Source organism: Phyllobates terribilis, unplaced genomic scaffold (assembly GCF_046119375.1).
Source record: "Phyllobates terribilis strain yellow unplaced genomic scaffold, ASM4611937v1 Scaffold_5__5_contigs__length_657084704, whole genome shotgun sequence".
Lineage (NCBI taxonomy): Eukaryota > Metazoa > Chordata > Amphibia > Anura > Dendrobatidae > Phyllobates > Phyllobates terribilis.
The window spans coordinates 227,211,574-227,230,625 of NW_027362765.1; the positions used below are offsets into that span (position 1 = coordinate 227,211,574).

The 19,052-nt window shown below is 44.4% G+C and overlaps 1 protein-coding gene across 1 annotated transcript in view; it reads left to right on the forward strand.

The window, feature by feature from the left end:
• Positions 1-17,695, forward strand: part of LOC141271069 (BPI fold-containing family B member 4-like) — a 122,528-nt gene extending 104,833 nt beyond the window's left edge. Inside the window, exons 11-15 of the mRNA XM_073681171.1 lie at positions 6,801-6,868; positions 14,860-14,902; positions 14,999-15,062; positions 16,706-16,782; positions 17,672-17,695. Of these exons, the coding sequence (XP_073537272.1) occupies positions 6,801-6,868; positions 14,860-14,902; positions 14,999-15,062; positions 16,706-16,782; positions 17,672-17,695 (276 nt within the window). The remainder of the gene's footprint in view (positions 1-6,800; positions 6,869-14,859; positions 14,903-14,998; positions 15,063-16,705; positions 16,783-17,671) is intronic.
• The last annotated feature ends 1,357 nt before the right edge of the window (positions 17,696-19,052 follow it).

A 19,052-nucleotide genomic window follows, 5' to 3' on the forward strand; every position in this document is an offset into this window, starting at 1 on the left:
GGATTTATTAAAAAAAATAATAGTGTTTTCATGCACCGTCTCTTTAAAAAAGCCAGCCGGCAATTCAGCATCTGTACCCGACAATTTATAACAGACAGAATAGAGCTTCACACATAGATTAGATAGATAGAAACATGTCAGTCACATATATAATAAGTACAGTGACAGTGTTGGTTACTGTACTTGTCATTTAGTATTAAAATAAAGGATTTATTATTAAAAAAAATTGGCGTGGGGTTCCCCGTAATTTTAGTCTCTAGCGGAGGTTAAGCAGACGGCTGGGGCAGATGTTTGAAGCCTGGGAAGGGGGTAATACCCACGGAGCTTCCCAGGCTGCTAATATCAGCCCCCAGCTGAATACCTAGCCTTTACTAGCTATTAAAATGGAGGACCCCCCCAAAAAAAATGACGTGGGGTCCCCCCTAATTTAATAGCTAGCAAAGGCTAGGCAGACAGCTGGGGGCTGATATTAATAGCCCAGGAAGGGAGCCATGAATATTGGCCCCCTCCCAGGCTAGAAACACCAGCCGTCAGCCGCCCCAGAAATGGCGCATCCATAGGATGCGCCAATTCTGGCACTTAGCCTCGCTCTTCCACGCTGCCCTGGTGCGGTGGCAGGGGGTAATAGGGTTGGGGTTGATGTCAGCTTATAATGCCAGCTGACATCAAGCCCAGGTTAGTAATGGAGAGGCGTCTATAAGACACCCCCATTACTAACCCCATAGTCAAAGTTAAAAGAAAACACAAACACCCAGAATAAAGTCCTTTAATTGAAATAAAGACACATTCCTTTATTGTTCTAAATTAAACCATACTTACCGTCACGCCCATTCCAGCTGAAGCCAACGATCTCCTGCAATAAAAGAAAAATAATAAAGCAACCTCATCCTTACCTTTCCATGGTTCCCACGACAGCTTCAGCTCTGCTACATCGAGATAACAGTCTGGACCGCAGCAGAACGCTGCCATCCAGCCTGTCATCCCGCAGACACTGAGAAGCGCAGGCATGCTTGCGCTCCTCAGTGTCTGGCTGTGACGGCGTAAAGATGAGACGAGTTCATGTCCAATGAACTCGGCGCACCTCATGCACGTCACTGACAGCGTGGGAGAATTCTCCTGCACTCAGCACTTCAGCGTGAGAATTCTCCCACGCTGTCAGTGACGTGCATGAGGTCAGCTGAGTTCATTGGACATGAATGAGCTCACCTCATGCACGTCACTGACAGCGTGGGAGAATTCTCCTGCACTCAGCACTTCAGCGTGAGAATTCTCCCACGCTGTCAGTGACGTGCATGAGGTGAGCCGAGTTCATTGGACATGACCTCGGCTCATCTGGATGCCGTCACAGTCAGACACTGAGGAGCGCAAGCATGCCTGCACTTCTCAGTGTCTGCGGGATGACAGGCTGGATGGCAGTGTTCTGCTGCGGTCCAGCCAGTCATCTCGATGTAGCAGAGCTGAAGCTGTCCTGGGAACCATGGAAAGGTAAGGATGAGGTTGCTTTATTATTTTTCTTTTATTGCAGGAGATCGTTGGCTTCAGCTGGAATGGGCGTGATGGTAAGTATAGTTTAATTTAGAACAATAAAGAATTGTGTCTTTATTTCAATTAAAGGACTTTATTCTGGGTGTTTGTGTTTTTTTTTTAACTTTGACTATGGGGTTAGTAATGGGGGTGTCTTATAGACGCCTCTCCATTACTAACCTGGGCTTGATGTCAGCTGGCATTATAAGCTGACATCAACCCCAACCCTATTACCCCCTGCCACCGCACCAGGGCAGTGTGGAAGAGCGAGGCTAAGTGCCAGAATTGGCGCATCCTATGGATGCGCCATTTCTGGGGCGGCTGACGGCTGGTGTTTCTAGCCTGGGAGGGGGCCAATATTCATGGCTCCCTTCCTGGGCTATTAATATCAGCCCCCAGCTGTCTGCCTAGCCTTTGCTAGCTATTAAATTAGGGGGGACCCCACGTCATTTTTTTGGGGGGGGTCCTCCATTTTAATAGCTAGTAAAGGCTAGGTATTCAGCTGGGGGCTGATATTAGTAGCCTGGGAAGCTCCATGGGTATTACCCCCTTCCCAGGCTTCAAACATCTGCCCCAGCCGTCTGCTTAACCTCCGCTAGAGACTAAAATTACGGGGAACCCCACGCCAATTTTTTTTAATAATAAATCCTTTATTTTAATACTAAATGACAAGTACAGTAACCAACACTGTCACTGTACTTATTATATATGTGACTGACATGTTTCTATCTATCTAATCTATGTGTGAAGCTCTATTCTGTCTGTTATAAATTGTCGGGTACAGATGCTGAATTGCCGGCCGGCTTTTTTAAAGAGACGGTGCATGAAAACACTATTATATTTTTTAATAAATCCTTTACACTAAATGACAAGTACAGTAAGCAACACTGTCACTGTACTTCGTATATATGTGGCTGACATGTTTCTATCTATCTAATCTATGTGTGATTCTCTATTCCTTCTATTCTAAATTGTCGGGTACAGATGCTGAATTGCCAGCCGGCTTTTTTAAAGAGACGGTGCATGAAAACACTATTATTTTTTTTAATAAATCCTTTGCAGTAAATGACAAGTACAGTAAGCAACACTGTCACAGTACTTCATATATATGTGACTGACATGTTTCTATCTATCTAATCTATGTGTGAAGCTCTATTCTGTCTGTTATAAATTGTCGGGTACCGCTGCTGAATTGCCGGCCGGCTTTTTTAAAGAGACGGTGCACGAAAACACTATTATATTTTTTAATAAATCCTTTACACTAAATGACAAGTACAGTAAGCAACACTGTCACTGTACTTCATATATATGTGACTGACATGTTTCTATCTATCTAATCTATGTGTGATGCTCTATTCCTTCATGTCTAAATTGTCGGGTACCGGTGTATGCCGCTGCTGAATTGCCGGCCGGCTTTTTTAAAGAAAGCGTCTTCTGAGCAGTTTGTCAGCTTTTGGACACCTTTGAAGGTGTTTTCTATGTGTTCCTATGTGTTTTTGTTTGCCTGCCATTGGTTTTAACGGTGTTCGACGGTGTTCTAAGGTGTTCGACGAACAGTTCGACGAACAGTTCCTCGAACATCCCGGTGTTCGACGAACCGAACCCGAACACTACGGGGGTGGCTCAACACTATCTATGAATAGGAATTCCTAAGTATTTGATACCCTGTGAGGGCCAGGCAAAGGGAAAGTTGGACTGGATGGAATCCTATATGGATTTGGGGAGGGAGACATCGAGGGCCTCAGACTTCGCTGCATTGATTTTAAAATTTGACCATGTAACAAAGTGATCTATTTCAGCCATAACAGCATGGATGGATATATGTGATTGAGTGATATATACTAGTACATCATCAGCAAATAGAGAGCACTTGTACTCGGTGCCTCCCACCTCAATCCACCTAATATTGGGGTTATGGCGAATTGATGAGAGCAGGTGCTCCGTCACTAGGATGTATAAGAGAGGGGACAGAGGACATCCCTGCCTTGTCCCATTGGTGATTGTGAAAGGTGATGAAAATATTCTGATGCACCCCCTGGGCCTTGGGACACCCGGAGCCGGACCCTTTTTGGTGGATGCTGGTGGTTGTAGTCTTCGTGGCGGCGACCCGGTTCCGTGGCTCAGGGTGGTCAAACCAGTGGCGGAACTATTTATGTGGTTTTGATGTTTAAATGTCCGACTACGCCACCCGTGGATTGCGGTCAGAGTGAACCGCCGCTGCAGGGCAGACCGCTGAGGCTGGTGTTGTGGGTGCAGCAGAGCGTAGCATAACTCCCCACGGGAGGAGTATAGCCTCAGGGCAGTGTATGCGGAGGATGGGGGTGATGGTGCAGGGCAGCAGCAGTAACGACACGGAGTCAGTGATGCAGTCCAGGGCCTTTACTCACAGTTCTTATTATCCAGACCATGTCTGCAGGTAACGGCTGCCCACGTCGTACTGTGCTCACCAGGTGAGGGGCTCAGACAACTCCCAGATAACTTTGGAGCGCTTCACAGGACCCCCCTTTGTGTGTCCTTTGTCTGGCCTTTCTTACCAACCCTTCTGTCCGGCTGCCTCGGGCCTCCTCTTGGTAAACTTGGCGCCATTTTCCCTGACCCTATGTGGTGCCTTCCTAGCGGGTGTAGCGAGGGGCTGCGCCACATAAAATGTCACAGCCTCCGGTTTCTAGCTGAGGGTCGTTTCCTGCCTCCACTAGTTTCGGGGACCGGTCTCCCCCTTTGGCCTGACCCCTCCACGCAGGTGGATTCGGGAGTGCGGTGGCGACTCGCCCGTCCGCACCCCTGGGATCCCTTCATTCCTCGTTCCTGGAGCCTTCTCCGCTCCTCTTCCTTCCTTCTCCCTTTTCCAGGCCTGGGCCTCTGTTACTAGGCCCGCCTCCGGAGCAGAGCTCATGCAGAGCCCCTGCTCCCTGCCACTTCTGCTCAGACTTCTCTGCACTGAACTAAGATGGTGCCCACCTTTTATACTCCCTTCTCAATGCACCCAGGAACTGCTTCCTCCCTGCTCTTGCACTACAGGGTTCCCCTTCCTCAGTGTTCCCTCCCCCCACTCCAGCCAGGGACAGGGACTGTCGTGCCCATCTCAGAGGCATATTGGTCGCCCTGCCCCACGGCAATGTGGTGTAATGCATGCAGGTGTCGGGTCCTGATCCACACTCCATCCTTACCTGAGAGTGAGATATCACACCTCTGGGTGAGGTGCAATACCTCTGTAGCAACCGAGCCCTCAGGGTGCTACAGTTCCATTTATCTTCAGCCTAGGTGACGTATTGTGATACAGGGCCGTGATTTTGGCTATAAAAGGGTCCCCTAGACCCCTACCCCAAGCTTTTTAAGAGAATCATATATATGGCGTGCCAGGAGACTCTATGGAATGCTTTCTCAGCATCCAACGAGAGTATCTAATTACAAATTTTTAACTGCATCTAGCCCAGGAAATACTTTGTGCCTAGTAGCAGTGTCTTCTAGTCAGCGGATTATCCCGGCTGTTAAGCAAGCTACACCACCTGTAGTTTGGACACTTAATTTTTTCAAAGGAAATGCTTCGGGACCACGGGATACTCAGTGAAGAGCATCAGGAGGCACCCCAAGGCATAGGGGCTGGGACTGGCAGTAGGATGCCTTGCGGTGGACAGCCGAGCTCGATCCTTATAAAAGCTTTTTAACTGCAGCAGCTTTAGTGGACGCTACTGGAGCTGGAATTACGCGGCTGCTGGCATGAGACTTGCCCTCCAATAAATCCTTGTAAATGGATTTAAAGTGCATTCATTCAAATTAGAGAGACAATTTAAATTAAAAAGCTTAGAGCTGCCTCCACCACAGGGGGGCTCGCTCGACCCACCAGCGGACAGGCACCAGTATTGGGAGAGGGGGGCTGGCCGTCAGGGTTCACCGCGGCTCTGGCACAAACCCGGCGACACGGAGGTGGCACGGGCAGGAGCGGACTGAACGTGTCGGCTTCTCACTTTTTGGATTTTAGAAGGGCATGACATGCCTATATCTGTGTCTCCCCCTCCTTTTACTCCTCCACCTCTTTTCTTTTCGCATGACTATATGTACTTGTCACTTTTCCATGTGTTAGTTGTGTCTTCTGAGCAGTTTGTCAGCTTTTGGACACCTTTGAATGTGTTTTCTATGTGTTTCTATGTGTTTTTGTTTGCCTGCCATTGGTTTTAACGGTGTTCGAAGGTGTTCGACGAACAGTTCGACGAACAGTTCGGCGAACACACGGGTGTTCGACGAACCGAACCGAACTCGAACACTACGGGGGTGGCTCAACACTACTGATGATCCCATTGCAGAGACTGCGCTAAACACGCAGTCGGGTGACACAGTGGCCGCACAATACAATGTGTTGCTCATGGAAGATGTCAAGGGCTGCTACCAAAGATGAGAGAATGTGTTCGAGTTGAAATTGATTCTACTCAAAAACTACAAAATTCACATCTGCCAAAATGTGGATTTTTTTTGGAAATCGCTTCCATGAGGATTCAGTAAAAAGGCGGCTTCTGGCTGCCATTTTACTGAGCCGTAAAAAGCCATCAAAAAAGGTTAAAAAACAAAATACTTATACTCACCTTATACTCATCTCTCTGGCCCATTCGCACCTCAGTTTCACTCATTCGGTCCTTGTCATATCTTCTTATCATCGCTGATCGCACAGAATCCCGGGGACTCTTCATGCAGGGCCAGAACTCCTGGTTCTTTTGAGGCCCAGAATATTTCTGCCTATCCATGTGCAAGGTCACAGCGTGCGTCGTGACATTATGACCTTACATGCATTTGCACAGAAACATCCCGAGCTTCATCAGATCCGGAAGTCATGGCCAAGCGTGAAGAGGCCCAGGGATTCAGTGCGATCAGCGATGATAAGAAGATGCACAGCATGGATGACAGTGAGGAATGGGGGGCTGAAGAGGTGAACGGTAAGAGGAGTATAAACTTTTTTAAATTTTTACATGTTACATTTATTCTGCTCTAAGAACATTGAATTTGCGAAGAATGACTTCTTTGCTGATCAAATTTCCTGGGAAAACCCACTTGAACAGGCGAATTTTAATATTACCTGAGCCACTCATCTCTAGCTGATACACAACCTTCTACAATGTGGCTGCTCTGCCATTACTGGTGTAGACAAGTCAGTTACTTTTCTATTTAAGTTAGTCCATTTTGAAACAAGAATAACATTGAAAGTCATGAAGGCAAGCAGGCAATTTCACCACTCTGCTTCTGTGTAAGCTTTTCCTAACTCACCAACTGAAGACATCTCATTCTAGGATGCACATTTAGGAGCCCAGTTTTCTGTAGCAGGAGATAAACTGAAGATTTCCATGTCACTGGACAGGTAACTCATAAACATATCATGGGATATAATGGGGAATATACATCAAAGATGTCTAATTCTTTTCAAACTTGTCTAAATAGTTCAAGCTGTTTTGAAAATCTGTCTAATTTAAAAGACCGTCTAGTCTAAGTTTACACTACCTATTAATTGGCTTTCTTTGTGCCAGAAATGGGTGCTACAATTTTGGCGCATTTTGTTTTTACATTGCGTTACATTTTATGCTGTGCCCCTTTTCTTTCAAACCATTCCCATTTTCAACAAGGCAATGCCCCCATACCTGGACAAGTGTCTAAAACACATCAACAGTTTGCAAGTCATGAAAAACTGTTTTGGGTGAAAATTATGGCAGAATAGCCTGATAAATATACCAAAACTTGTGTAGGACTAATATACTAAAGATATTATCTGGTGACAACTTGGAATCAGGCAGATATCATTAGAAAGGTGCCTGGGCGCTGTACTAAAAGTGCGGCAACTGGGAGACAATTAACGTTATTCTTCCTGGGATCCTGCGGCTTTCACCCATACAGGCGTGCCTACAGCTTCTGGGTGCTCATAGCAAAGTGAGCAGTGGCTGTAAGAACGCGTCGGCACTTTGACTGACAGCCGTCTCTACATTGATGCGCTGCATAGTGAGCTGTTGATCCAAGAGGCGTCGCTCTCAGTGATGGGCTGGGTGACTGGAACTGCGCTAGCACGCCTGTATGACAGAAAGCGGCAGCTCCTGGGAGAAACAAAGTTAATTTTAGTCGTGATTTTAGTGCTGCGGCCAGGTACCTTCATAAAGCTATTAACCAGCAGATTAACCCCATATCTGCAGGTTAATAGCATTATCCAACGTGACAGGTTCCCTTTAATAGAATGAAGAGGTTATGCTTATATTAAACACTTTATTTCCTTTATAGTTCCTTATCAAATCAGGAATCATGAGTAAAGTTGATTTTACCTTTCTCTCCACATTTTAGATTTTAATCCTAGTGGACTTACGTGAGAGACATTCATTGTTGTTCTGGTAAAATGAGTGCCCATGCATTGATACTATGACCCCATACAAGCAACATGTGCCAATGTACAAAATTCAGAAAGGACGGTCAGCAGTATACAATTTGCTGGGTGTCATATATGAGCATTGAATTTTATGTCTCAACATTTACGTTTCTACATGCTCCTTCCAGATAATATTGTTTGCATTTAACTCAAGCAGGAGTCACTCGCAACAAATCTTTTCCTAGTTTGTCATGACAGGAATCGATCCTGGCAATAAATGCAAATACTATCCGATTCTATAGAGACCTTTACAAATATTAGTTACATTGGTAAATAGACCATCATGGCAAGTCAATGTAATTGTAAAGCAAGAGCACAATATTTACTGCAGCAAAATCTAGCCAATATCTCGCATAACCACTAGGTGTCAGTACAAGACAATTAGCGAAGATAATCAGATATCTGGCTGCAATATTATGAATGGTGCAAGTTTAGTTGCTGAACTAATATCTAGGGTTTCATTAGTCACATCAGTTAAGATACTTAAAGTGAAACTGTGACATCCCAAAATGATATTAACCTGCAGATATGCAATTAATCTGTCTGTTAATAGCATTCCAAAGGTTCCCCGCTGCATTAAAAGTGCAGCTACAGGGAGAGAATGATGTTTATTCCTCCTGGCAGCCTCAGACTTATAGTAATAGAAGCACGGCCAGTGCTGCTTCAGTCACTGCTCAGTACATAGTGAGAGAACCACGCCCCGGCACTGACTGAAAGCCGACTCAGCAGTATATCGGTTCAGAGCCGGCTGTCAGTCAGTGCTGCGGTGTGGTTACAGCAACTGCGCACTATGTACTGAGTGGTGTCTGAAGCCATCCCGCCACGTCTCTGAGTGAAACCCAGAGGCTGCCCGGAGGAATAAACTTCATTTCCTCCCAGCAGCCGGGATTTCATTGCAGCCATACAGCATTGGAACGCTATTAACCCCATATCTGCAGGCTAATAGCATTTTGGGACTTAACAGGTTCCCTTTAATGATGAGACATAAAATAAGGTATATGTGGAGACCTCTATGAATATGAGCGAGGGGGTCTTACCTGTTGAAAATGGATGCAGTAATTTTTTTTAAGATGACCTTTCACCAAATTTTTCATTTTGAACTGTACACACAATGCATTAATGGCTACAAAGGAGAATAAAATGTCTTTTTGATTTCTCCTATACATTGTAGAGATAATAGTAATCAATCTATTCATCACTTAATCGGTTTACTTTTGTTAAATCCAAGTAAGTATTATCAGAGATTTTACTGGGTGCGTGTATTTCTTCTCCCTGTATGATAATGGCCAATCATAAGCAGGCAATAACACACTGGAGGAAGAAACTCCACCCCCCACCTAATAGCATAGAGCAGGTTTCTCCATGTGTGACATTTAATGATATTAAGGTCTAACTTTCTGCATGATTAGAAAGTGCAGAGAGTAGAGTACAGATCACCAACACTTTAAAGATAAGGTCAATGTCAGGGAAGGGGCTGCATAGCCCAGTTTAGCTCTCTTGCATTATAAACACTTTTATCAGCTCTACTACACTTATATAGAGATGAGCGAACATGTTCGAAAAACATTTGCCAATCTCAAATATGGCATGAACATTGCATATTCGGATACGTGTTTGGACCCCAAGCATTTTTATTCAAAATCAGCAAAATTTGGCCGAGCCCGAACCAAGCATTAGTGGTTTCCCATGCTGTCATCTGTGTGACAGAGCAGGAAACAGGAGATTTGATCGGTAGTAACATTGCTTGATCCCGCAGCTGTGACTGTGGACCACGGTAAAAAGCTTACTGTGGGTCACAGGCATCAGCTAATGAGACTACTACCCCCATCAGCCTACACCTGCTGTCACTATAAACAGTGAGCGAGGGCGCCGCTGATGGGAGGAGTAGTCTCTCATCAGGTGGCGCCTGTTCTCCAAGTAAAAAAAAGGTAAAATTAATAGCTAAATATTCAAATAAAATAAAAAACACATTATACTCACTTACACCTAATCCCCGATGCCTATGTCACCTGTAAAAAAGAAAAAATAATAAACCACCATATTCCTTACCTATCTGCCATTATCCAGATAATCCAGAGTGTCCCACGCCGATCTCACTTATAGAACAGTTACATCGGGAGACTGTTATTGTTTATTATTTTTCTTTTTTAACAGGGGACAAGGGCATCAGGGATTAGGTGTTAGGTGAGTATATTGTTGTGTTATTTTTAAATAAAAAAATAAAAGTGTTTTTTTTTTTTATTTCAAATAAAGGATTTTTTTCTGATAGTGTCTTTATTTCACAAATTTTACTATGGGGTTAATAATGAGGGTGTCTTATAGACGCCTCTTCATTACTAACCCCTTGGCTTCATGTCAGCTGCCAATACAAGGCTGACATGAACCCCAACCCTATTACCCCACCTCCCACCGCCACAGGGCAAGTGGGAAGATCAGAGGCTAAGCACCAAATTTGGCCTCATCTTATTGATGCACTAATTCTGGGGCCGCTGAGAGCTGATGCTATTAGCCTTGGAGGGGGCCACGATCCATTGCCCCTTCCCTGGCTATTAATATCAGCCAGCAGCTGTCCACCTAGCCTTTGCTGGTTAGAATTAATAGGGGGGACCCCAAGTCAATTTTTATTCTGGGGTCTCCCTGTAATTTAGCTAGTAAAGGCTAACCAAACAGCTGTGACCTGTTATTAATAGCCAAGGAGAATTTTTGGCTAATGGCCCCTTTCCCTGGCTAGTAACATCAGGCGCTAGCCGTTGGCTTTCCCTCTGCTGGTTATGAAAATTACAGAGGACCCCGCACCGTTTTTTTTCATTTTTTTTTTTATTTATTAACAAGTACAGTATTGTAATGCACACGCCCGGGCTGAGCGGCATGTGTGTGTGATTCCACTGGACCGTGCCGGAGAGTGAATGCCTGGAGGGACGTAACTAGGTATTCACCCGATCCGACCAGGGTCGCACGACGGCATACGACGCCAGTGCACCAAGGAGGAACCGAGCAGAGGGACCAGGTGCTACTCCAGGACAGACCCCGGACACGGCTGTTGACCCACACCGGGGAATACAGGAACAGACAGGTTATGCTGGCACACAGACTGGTGGGTATAGGCAGGCACGACTGGTATGCAGGCAGGCGGGTATGCAAGCAGGGGGGTACAGGCAAGCACGGCTAGAGTGCAGACAGGGAGACACTAGCAGGTTGGAACACAGGCGGGATAGGACCCAGTACACACTCGGACTCAGGAATAGAACCACAGATGTGGCGGACAAACACAGCAGAGTGAGACCGCCCAGAGAGGTGAGCGAGAGCAGGGCAAGACGAGACCGCCTAGAGCGGTGAGCGAGAGTAGAGCAGGACGAGGCCGCCTGGAGCGGTGAGCAAGAGTAGAGCAGGACGAGGCCGCCTGGAGCGGTGAGCAAGAGTAGAGCAGGACAAGGCCGCCTGGAGCGGTGAGCAAGAGTAGAGCAGGACAGGGCGAGACTGCCGGGGCAGTGAGCAAAGGAGTCAGAGCAGAGCGAGACTGCCGGAGCAGTGAGCAAAGGGTCAGAGCGGAGCGAGACTGCCGGAGCAGTGAGCAAAGGGTCAGAGCGGAGCGAGACTGCCGGAGCAGTGAGCAAAGGGTCAGAGCGGAGCGAGACTGCCGGAGCAGTGAGCAAAGGGTCAGAGCGGAGCGAGACTGTCGGAGCAGTGAGCAAAGGGTCAGAGCGGAGCGAGACTGCCGGAGCAGTGAGCAAAGGGTCAGAGTGGAGCGAGACTGCCGGAGCAGTGAGCAAAGGGTCAGAGCGGAGCGAGACTGCCGGAGCAGTGAGCAAAGGGTCAGAGCGGAGTAAGACTGCCGGAGCAGTGAGCAAAGGGTCAGAGCGGAGCAAGACTGCCGGAGCAGTGAGCAAAGGGTCAGAGCGGAGCAAGACTGCCGGAGCAGTGAGCAAAGGGTCAGAGCGGAGCAAGACTGCCGGAGCAGTGAGCAAAGGGTCAGAGCAAACCAGAACCGCCGGAGCGGTGAGCAAAGGCAGAGCAGGCTAGAACCGCCGGAGCGGTGAGCAAGGCAGAGCAGGCTAGAACCGCCGGAGCGGTGAGCAAGGCAGAGCAGGCTAGAACTGCCGGAGCGGTGAGCAAGGCAGAGCAGGCTAGAACCGCCGGAGCGGTGAGCAAAGGCAGAGCAGAGGGGACAGGGCTCTGTACACACAGAACAGGCAGGAAGGGAAAGGCAGAACCAGATACCCACAGGATACTTACAGTGAAGTAGCGAGTGGACCACAAACTCACAAACGGAAGTACAGTGACAACGAGCAGGAGTAAGGTACGAGTTCAGACTCTGCAGAAAAAGGAAAGGTACAGACACAGGAAACAGGCTAGAAGAGTATACAGACAAGAACAGACACAGTAGCAAGATATAAGAGCGGGTCTAGGTATGCAGCCCCTAGAAGGCGGGAGGAACAGGCTAGGAGCGTGTTCAGACAGGACAGACAAGATACAGGAGCGGGTCTAGGTATGCGGCCCCTAGAAGGCGGAACGAACAGGCAAGGAGCGTGTTCAGACAGGCCTGGAAATACAGCCTCCAGGAAGGGCAGGCAAGCAAACACAGAAGGGGACCTGACACATTCAGAGTGAGAGCACACTGAATGAAACACAATGCTCAGGCATGGGTTAATTGGAGCAGCTGGTTTAAATACCAGGTGACAGACAGCAATAGGCTGAGGACGCACAAGGGGTGTGCCTGCAGCAGGTACAAAAAGCAGGAAGTGATCGGGCGCCGCCCTTAAGCAGCAGAAACAGAATCAAACAGACAGCATGGAGGGAAGCCAGAGAGACATTCTGGATTGGAGATCAAGTGCGTGCTCTTGCACAGTGGGAGATGGACCACTATGCAAGGACGCCACCAGGAATGTTACAAGTATAATACACACTCAAGGCAAACTTAGTTCACAGCCTCCAGGTGTTCCAGCAGCTGGAAACTACTGTACAGTGAACTTTAAATGTCCCTCAAAGTTATCCATGAGTTTTCCAGGCCTCGCAGCTGCTCTAGTGCCAGACTGTTAAATGCTGGAGTGCTAGTGCCGGACAGGAGCGGGACAGGCACTGTGAGTGCAGCTCACATCACTGTCGCCTGGACTCTCTGAGATCCGCGTGACCAGGTGACAATGATGGACGTTGTAGTCAGCACCCGCAGTGTACATTATGTGTAAATAAAATAATTAAATAAAAAAAACTGCGTGGGCTTCCGATGATTATTCTTAATCAGCAGAGAGAGAGCCAACCACTGGGGACTGATATTACTAGCCAGGGAAAGGGTCAATCAGCCAAATATCTTCCCCGGCTATTAAAAACAGCTCAGAGCTGTTTGATTAGCCTTCACTGGCTAGATTACAGAGGGACCCCAGAAAAAAATTGACGTAGGGTCCCCCTATAAAATCTAACCAGCAAAGGCTAAACAGACAGCTGTGAGCTGATATTAAGAGCCAGGGAAGGGGCCCTAAATGCTGGCCCCCTCCGAGGCTAATATCAGCCCTCAGCGGACCCAAAAATGGCGCATCAATGAGATGAAACAATTCTGGCGCTTAGCCTTACTCTTCCCACTTTCCCTGGTGCAATGACAAGTGGGGTAATAGGGTTGGGGTTCAAATTAGCCTTATATTGGCAGCTGACATGAAGCCCAGGTTAGTAATGGAGGGCATCTATAAGACACCCCCATTACTAACCCCATAGTAAAAGTTTGTGAAATAAAGACAGAGCTAGAAAAAAATCCTTTATTTGAAATAAAACACACTTTTACTTTTTTATTTAAAAATAACAAACACAGTTATACTCACCTAACACCTAATCTATAGGTGAGTATATGGTGTTTTTTTAGTTTTTACAGTGGACAAGAGCATCAGGTATTAGGTGTAGGTGAGTATAATGTGTTTTTTATTTTTGCTTGAATATTTAGTTATTAATTTTAACTTTTCTTTTTACTTGGAGCACAGGCACCTGCTGATGAGAGACTACTCATCCCATCAGCGGTGCCCTCGCTCACTGTTTATAGTGACAGCAGGTGTGGGCTGATGAGGGTAGTAGTTTCATTAGCCGATGCCTGTGACCCACGGTAAGCTTTTTACTGTGTACCGCGGGTCACAGTGACAGCTGAGGGATCATGCTGACATCTGACAGTGTGAGCCCGCAACGAGACCTGCGGTAACAATGTTACCGCCGATCAAGGCAGATGACAGCGCAGGAAACCACTGATGTTCGGGCCTCAGTCGGGTTCGGGTGCCCGAACACAAACTTGTGTAGCTGTTCGCCAAAAGTCAACGAACCCGAATATCAAATGGTTTGCTCATCTCTACTCTTATACAGTTGTACAGCCCCTCACCCCATACTTAACTAAAAGTTAACTCAAATACTTTGATTGCTAATATCTTGGCAACGGAGAGGCAAAATTAAAATAATAAAAAGCAAAATACTTTTATTCTGCTATGCAGCCTCTATTACATCATGTGTTTGGTTCAACATGAAAAATCTGGTGAACTATCCTCTTTAAATCAAAATTTTGTCTCACAGCCATCGAGTTTCTATGCACATCTAGAGCAAAGGATGTTAAACCACAGTCATAATTAAACAATTCATTGGCAACATAAACAATTATTTTATTATTTTTAACGTATTAGAAGTTATCAAGGATAGTTCTGTCGCAGGAGACCTCTAGTCATCTTGTTTCTGTGAGAATATTTTCTCCATAGACCAGCATCTTACTGACTGACTATGCTAATAATATCTGGAGGCCTAGCCTTGGTTTCTTTTAGCTGATTTTATAAAGCTGGAAAATAGCTGGCATATATTCATATAATATAACATATTGGCAAAATTTGTACTATAATAGCTGCATTGATTATTTTCTTTATAAACTTATATCCTATGCTGGAATAGGGTTCTACTGTAAAATGACTTTTTTCTTATTCTTCTTCTAGCACACATCTTTCTATACTATCGAGTTCAGTTGGAAAATTTGATGTACGTACCCCTTTTAACTGTTAATATAATAAGCATACATAAATGTATATAATATATAAAATATGCTATATACTTATAAAAAACTCTCTCTTCCAGATTTCTGCTGTAGAGGGCTTGGTCGGTAACATATTCAGCCTTGCGTTCCTGCCAACAATAAACAGTAAGGATTTAATGTCACATACAAAATTTATGAGGACGTTCATGTATTTCATGTTTCATAATAAGTAAGGAAGCAACTTGAAGCCCCTAGGCCCCAATGAAAAATATGTAATAGTGCCCTCAAAACTACCATGTGCCAATTATACAACTGTCTTTTATGACAGAGAAGCTTTTAGATCTCTTCACTATAACATCTATTGTTATTTAGCATTCTACTAAATGGCCTATTGGGCATTCATGATGAACATTATTTTTCTCTAGTAGCAATGTTTGTGATGAATCATGCCACAAGTATTACAGTATTACTTACTTCTCACAGAAGCCATGGAAAATCACATCCCTGTATATCTTCATGTAATATGAAAAGCCATATGGGTGATTAATATGGACCAATGAGTTGAACATGTCAGTAAAAATCTTTGGCCACAAGTGCCTTTTCCTATGCTAGTCTTTATGATGTAGGAAAAAGATTTACTTGATTCATTAATTGACACACACTACTGAATAAATGGAGTGCATCTTATCACTGATATGCACCAACGTATGCCTGAGCAGAAATGTTACTCCAGTCACAATCTGGAATAACATTTCTGAAGCAAAAAAAAAAGAAGAAAGAGACAATGTAATATGGAAATACACACCTATGAGTCAATAGTGTTAAATCAAAAAATTCCAAAATGTATTAATGTACACTGACACAAGCATGCTAAAACCAATTAAAAACAAAAATCATACAAAAAGACCATGTCCACAAGTAATCAATAACCTGAAAGTACAAATAATGACATAGATCAATTGCTAGGTACACTCTCCCATAAGAACATGTTACAAATAACCGCCATACATCAAATACTGCAGTTTGGTTAAACAAAATGGCAGGTATAAAGGATCATATAGGCAGAAACATGTAGGTATATAGTATAATAAAGATATAGAACTCAAGACCATGCGTCCCTGGAGAGAATATTTAACCTCAGTAAAGCACCTATATAATGGCTCATATAAAACATATATAACTATACAGATTCAGTGTGCGGGCAAAAAGCCTGAAATGCCGACTAGTGTAGCCACTCCAACCTGTCAAAGTCAATGTTACTCATATAGACCCCCATGTGGTGGGATGAAGAGGAATGCATGTGGATGTAGCGGGGAAAATGGGAGAGGGACCATAGGAGTGAGTGAAGCCCATGCGTATCGCCGTCAATACGGCTTCATCATGGCAGGTCCTCAGGTTCTTTTTTTGCTTCAGATTATCTTGTCAATGTAGGTATTTTGCACCCGGTCATTTTTTGCTCTATGATTGGCACTGGTGCACCCCCATTTACATATATTTATCATTGGAATAACATTTCTGGCATAAAGAATGCTGCTACTCTAAATTAAGTTATCAGGCGGGCATTGCTACACCCTATCCCAGTCCCACCCGACTTCTCCCCAGCTCTGCCAAACTGGTGTAAAAATGTCAAAAGTCGCTAAATGTTTGCACAACTTCATGTTGTACAAAAATTCTGCAACACTTGAAGGTGTGTTAGACCGTAAACACCATGATGAATCAGCGCCCATATGTTAGCTTGAGCCCTGATACTTATCGAAAATGTTCAGTGTGATATTAACCTGAATATATGTATTGTTGCTACATTTCAGCTGTTGTAGGGAACGGAATACCTTTACCAAAGCTGATGAACATAGACTTTAATGATGCAGATATTGATATTCTGGAGGTAAGTATTAAATATTATTTGATATTATTTGATTGCAGTATATGTCTGTGTAATTTGTATCACCTTAAAAGCGGTGGTCTGGTCTAAATTGATGTCTGCAGTCACTCTATATGACTGCAGACTTCTGAATCCCCCCCCATGCACGCACTGTGCTGCAAGGATTCTCCAGTTTCTTAGCCGGGAATGGCGATAGTGTATGCGATATGTATGCTCCTGGGCAGAACCTGTCTAATGGGCTCAGCCTTGCTCAATACAAGTGTACGGAGCGAGGCGACACCCACTAGTCGAGCTCTGGGCGGGAGTATGCATATGTATCCGCCCCGTCGGTCCCGACTCAGAAAGCAGTGAAGCCTCGCAGCATCCAGTGTGTGCGCTGGGAGTATTCATATGTCTGCAGTCACACTGAGTGACTGCAGACTTATACATTTAGACTGGACAACCCCTTAAAAGTGGCTATCTCATGCCAGTGATATATAATATATCCACAAGGTTTGCCAGAAATATCTAATAGATGCTAGTCCAAAATCCAGGAATTACAACTATTTTCAGAACAAGGATCCCTCGTCCCGACTGAGTGCATTAGCTTGGCAGTATTCAGAACCCCTATAGCAGTGAATAGAGCGTGCTCGGCCAAATCTTCTCTCACTGCAGGTCTAGCATCAACTCGGACAAAGAACTCGGGGGCCTCATTCTGAAGATAGATGTATCTATTATACATTTATAGCATATCCTGCAAATATACCATGAATGCCTGGCATATGTTTTTGCTGTGGTAAAAAGTTTTTCATTTTATTATTAATTAGGGAGACATCAGAATCATTATTTCTAAAATAAAGTACAAAACACTTGAAATGCAAGAGTTGATATATTGTTCTTTTTTTATTCTCAGAATCTTGTTGTATTAAATGCGTGAATAAGGTAAGATAGCAAATTATCTAATTGAATACAGTGGCATGTAAAAGTTTGGGCATCCCTGGTCAGAATTACTGTTATTGTGAACAGTTAAGCAAGTTGAAGATGAAATGATCTCTAAAAGGCCTAAAGTTAAAGATGACACATTTCCTTTGTACTTTAGGCAAAAAAAATTGATTTACATCTTTTACATTTTAAAAATTACAAAAAGGAAAATGGGTCAATGGAAAAGTTTGGGCACCCTGCATGGTTAGTACCTAGCAGCCACCCCCTTTTTGCAAGTATCACAGCTTGTAAACGCTGCTAAATCTTTCTGAAGGTCTTTTGCAGTCAACCGGGGGTTCTGATTTACCTCTCTAGCAATCCTATGAGCAGCACTCACTGAAATGTTGCTTGGTCTTCGAGACCTTATCTTGACCTCCACTGTTCCTGTTAACTTCCATTTGTTAATTACATTTCAAATTCAGGAAAGGGCCACTTGAAAATGCTTTGCTATCTTCTTATAGCTTTCTCCTGCTGTGTGGGCCTCCACCATTTTCATTTTCAGCATTTTCAGAGTGCTGGGCAGTTGCTTAGAAGAACCCATGACTCCTGTTTTGTAGCACAAGGTTAGAGGAGGCTGGGTTTTTATAAAGCTGAGCAATTTGCATCATCTGGCCTTTCCTAACGATGATAGTGAACAAGCCATAACCCTAATAGGCTAATTAAGGTCTGAAAACTTGGTTAAAGTTATCTGAACACACAAATCTCCAAGGGTGCCCAAAGTTTCGCATAGCCCCATTTTCCTTTTTGTAATTTTTAAAATGTAAAAGATGATAAAAAATATATATAATTTTTTTTTTTGCCTAAAATACAAAGGAAATGTGTCATCTTCAACCTTAGGCCTTTTAGAGATCATTTCATCTTCAACTTCCTTAATTGTTCACAATAACAGTAATTTTGACCAGGGGTGGCCAAACCTATGCAATGGATAGGCCATCAATATTAAAGTACAAAAACAACCCCTTTAAGTTATTTATTCCTGCACCTTACTGACTTTCTTTTTTATTTGCAGAAATTAATTATGATGATACTTCCAAAGGTTATAGTCATCAACCAAATAATCTATGTGCCCTTATACAAATCAATAGGTGCTTTCCAGATCCAGCAAGCAGCATCTATTGCTTTGTATGTCAGAAAGAGAAAGAATGCAGTGTCTAAGATTTCATTCCATCAATAAAGAACTCACAGTCTCTAAAGTGTCTCTGGAAAACATTTTATTGTATTAAAAAATTGCAATCACTCTTAATCTGGGTGGTAATGGACATAGATCTCCATATTAATAAAAACAAGGTAGCAGTTCCAAGCTTAGTGAAAAA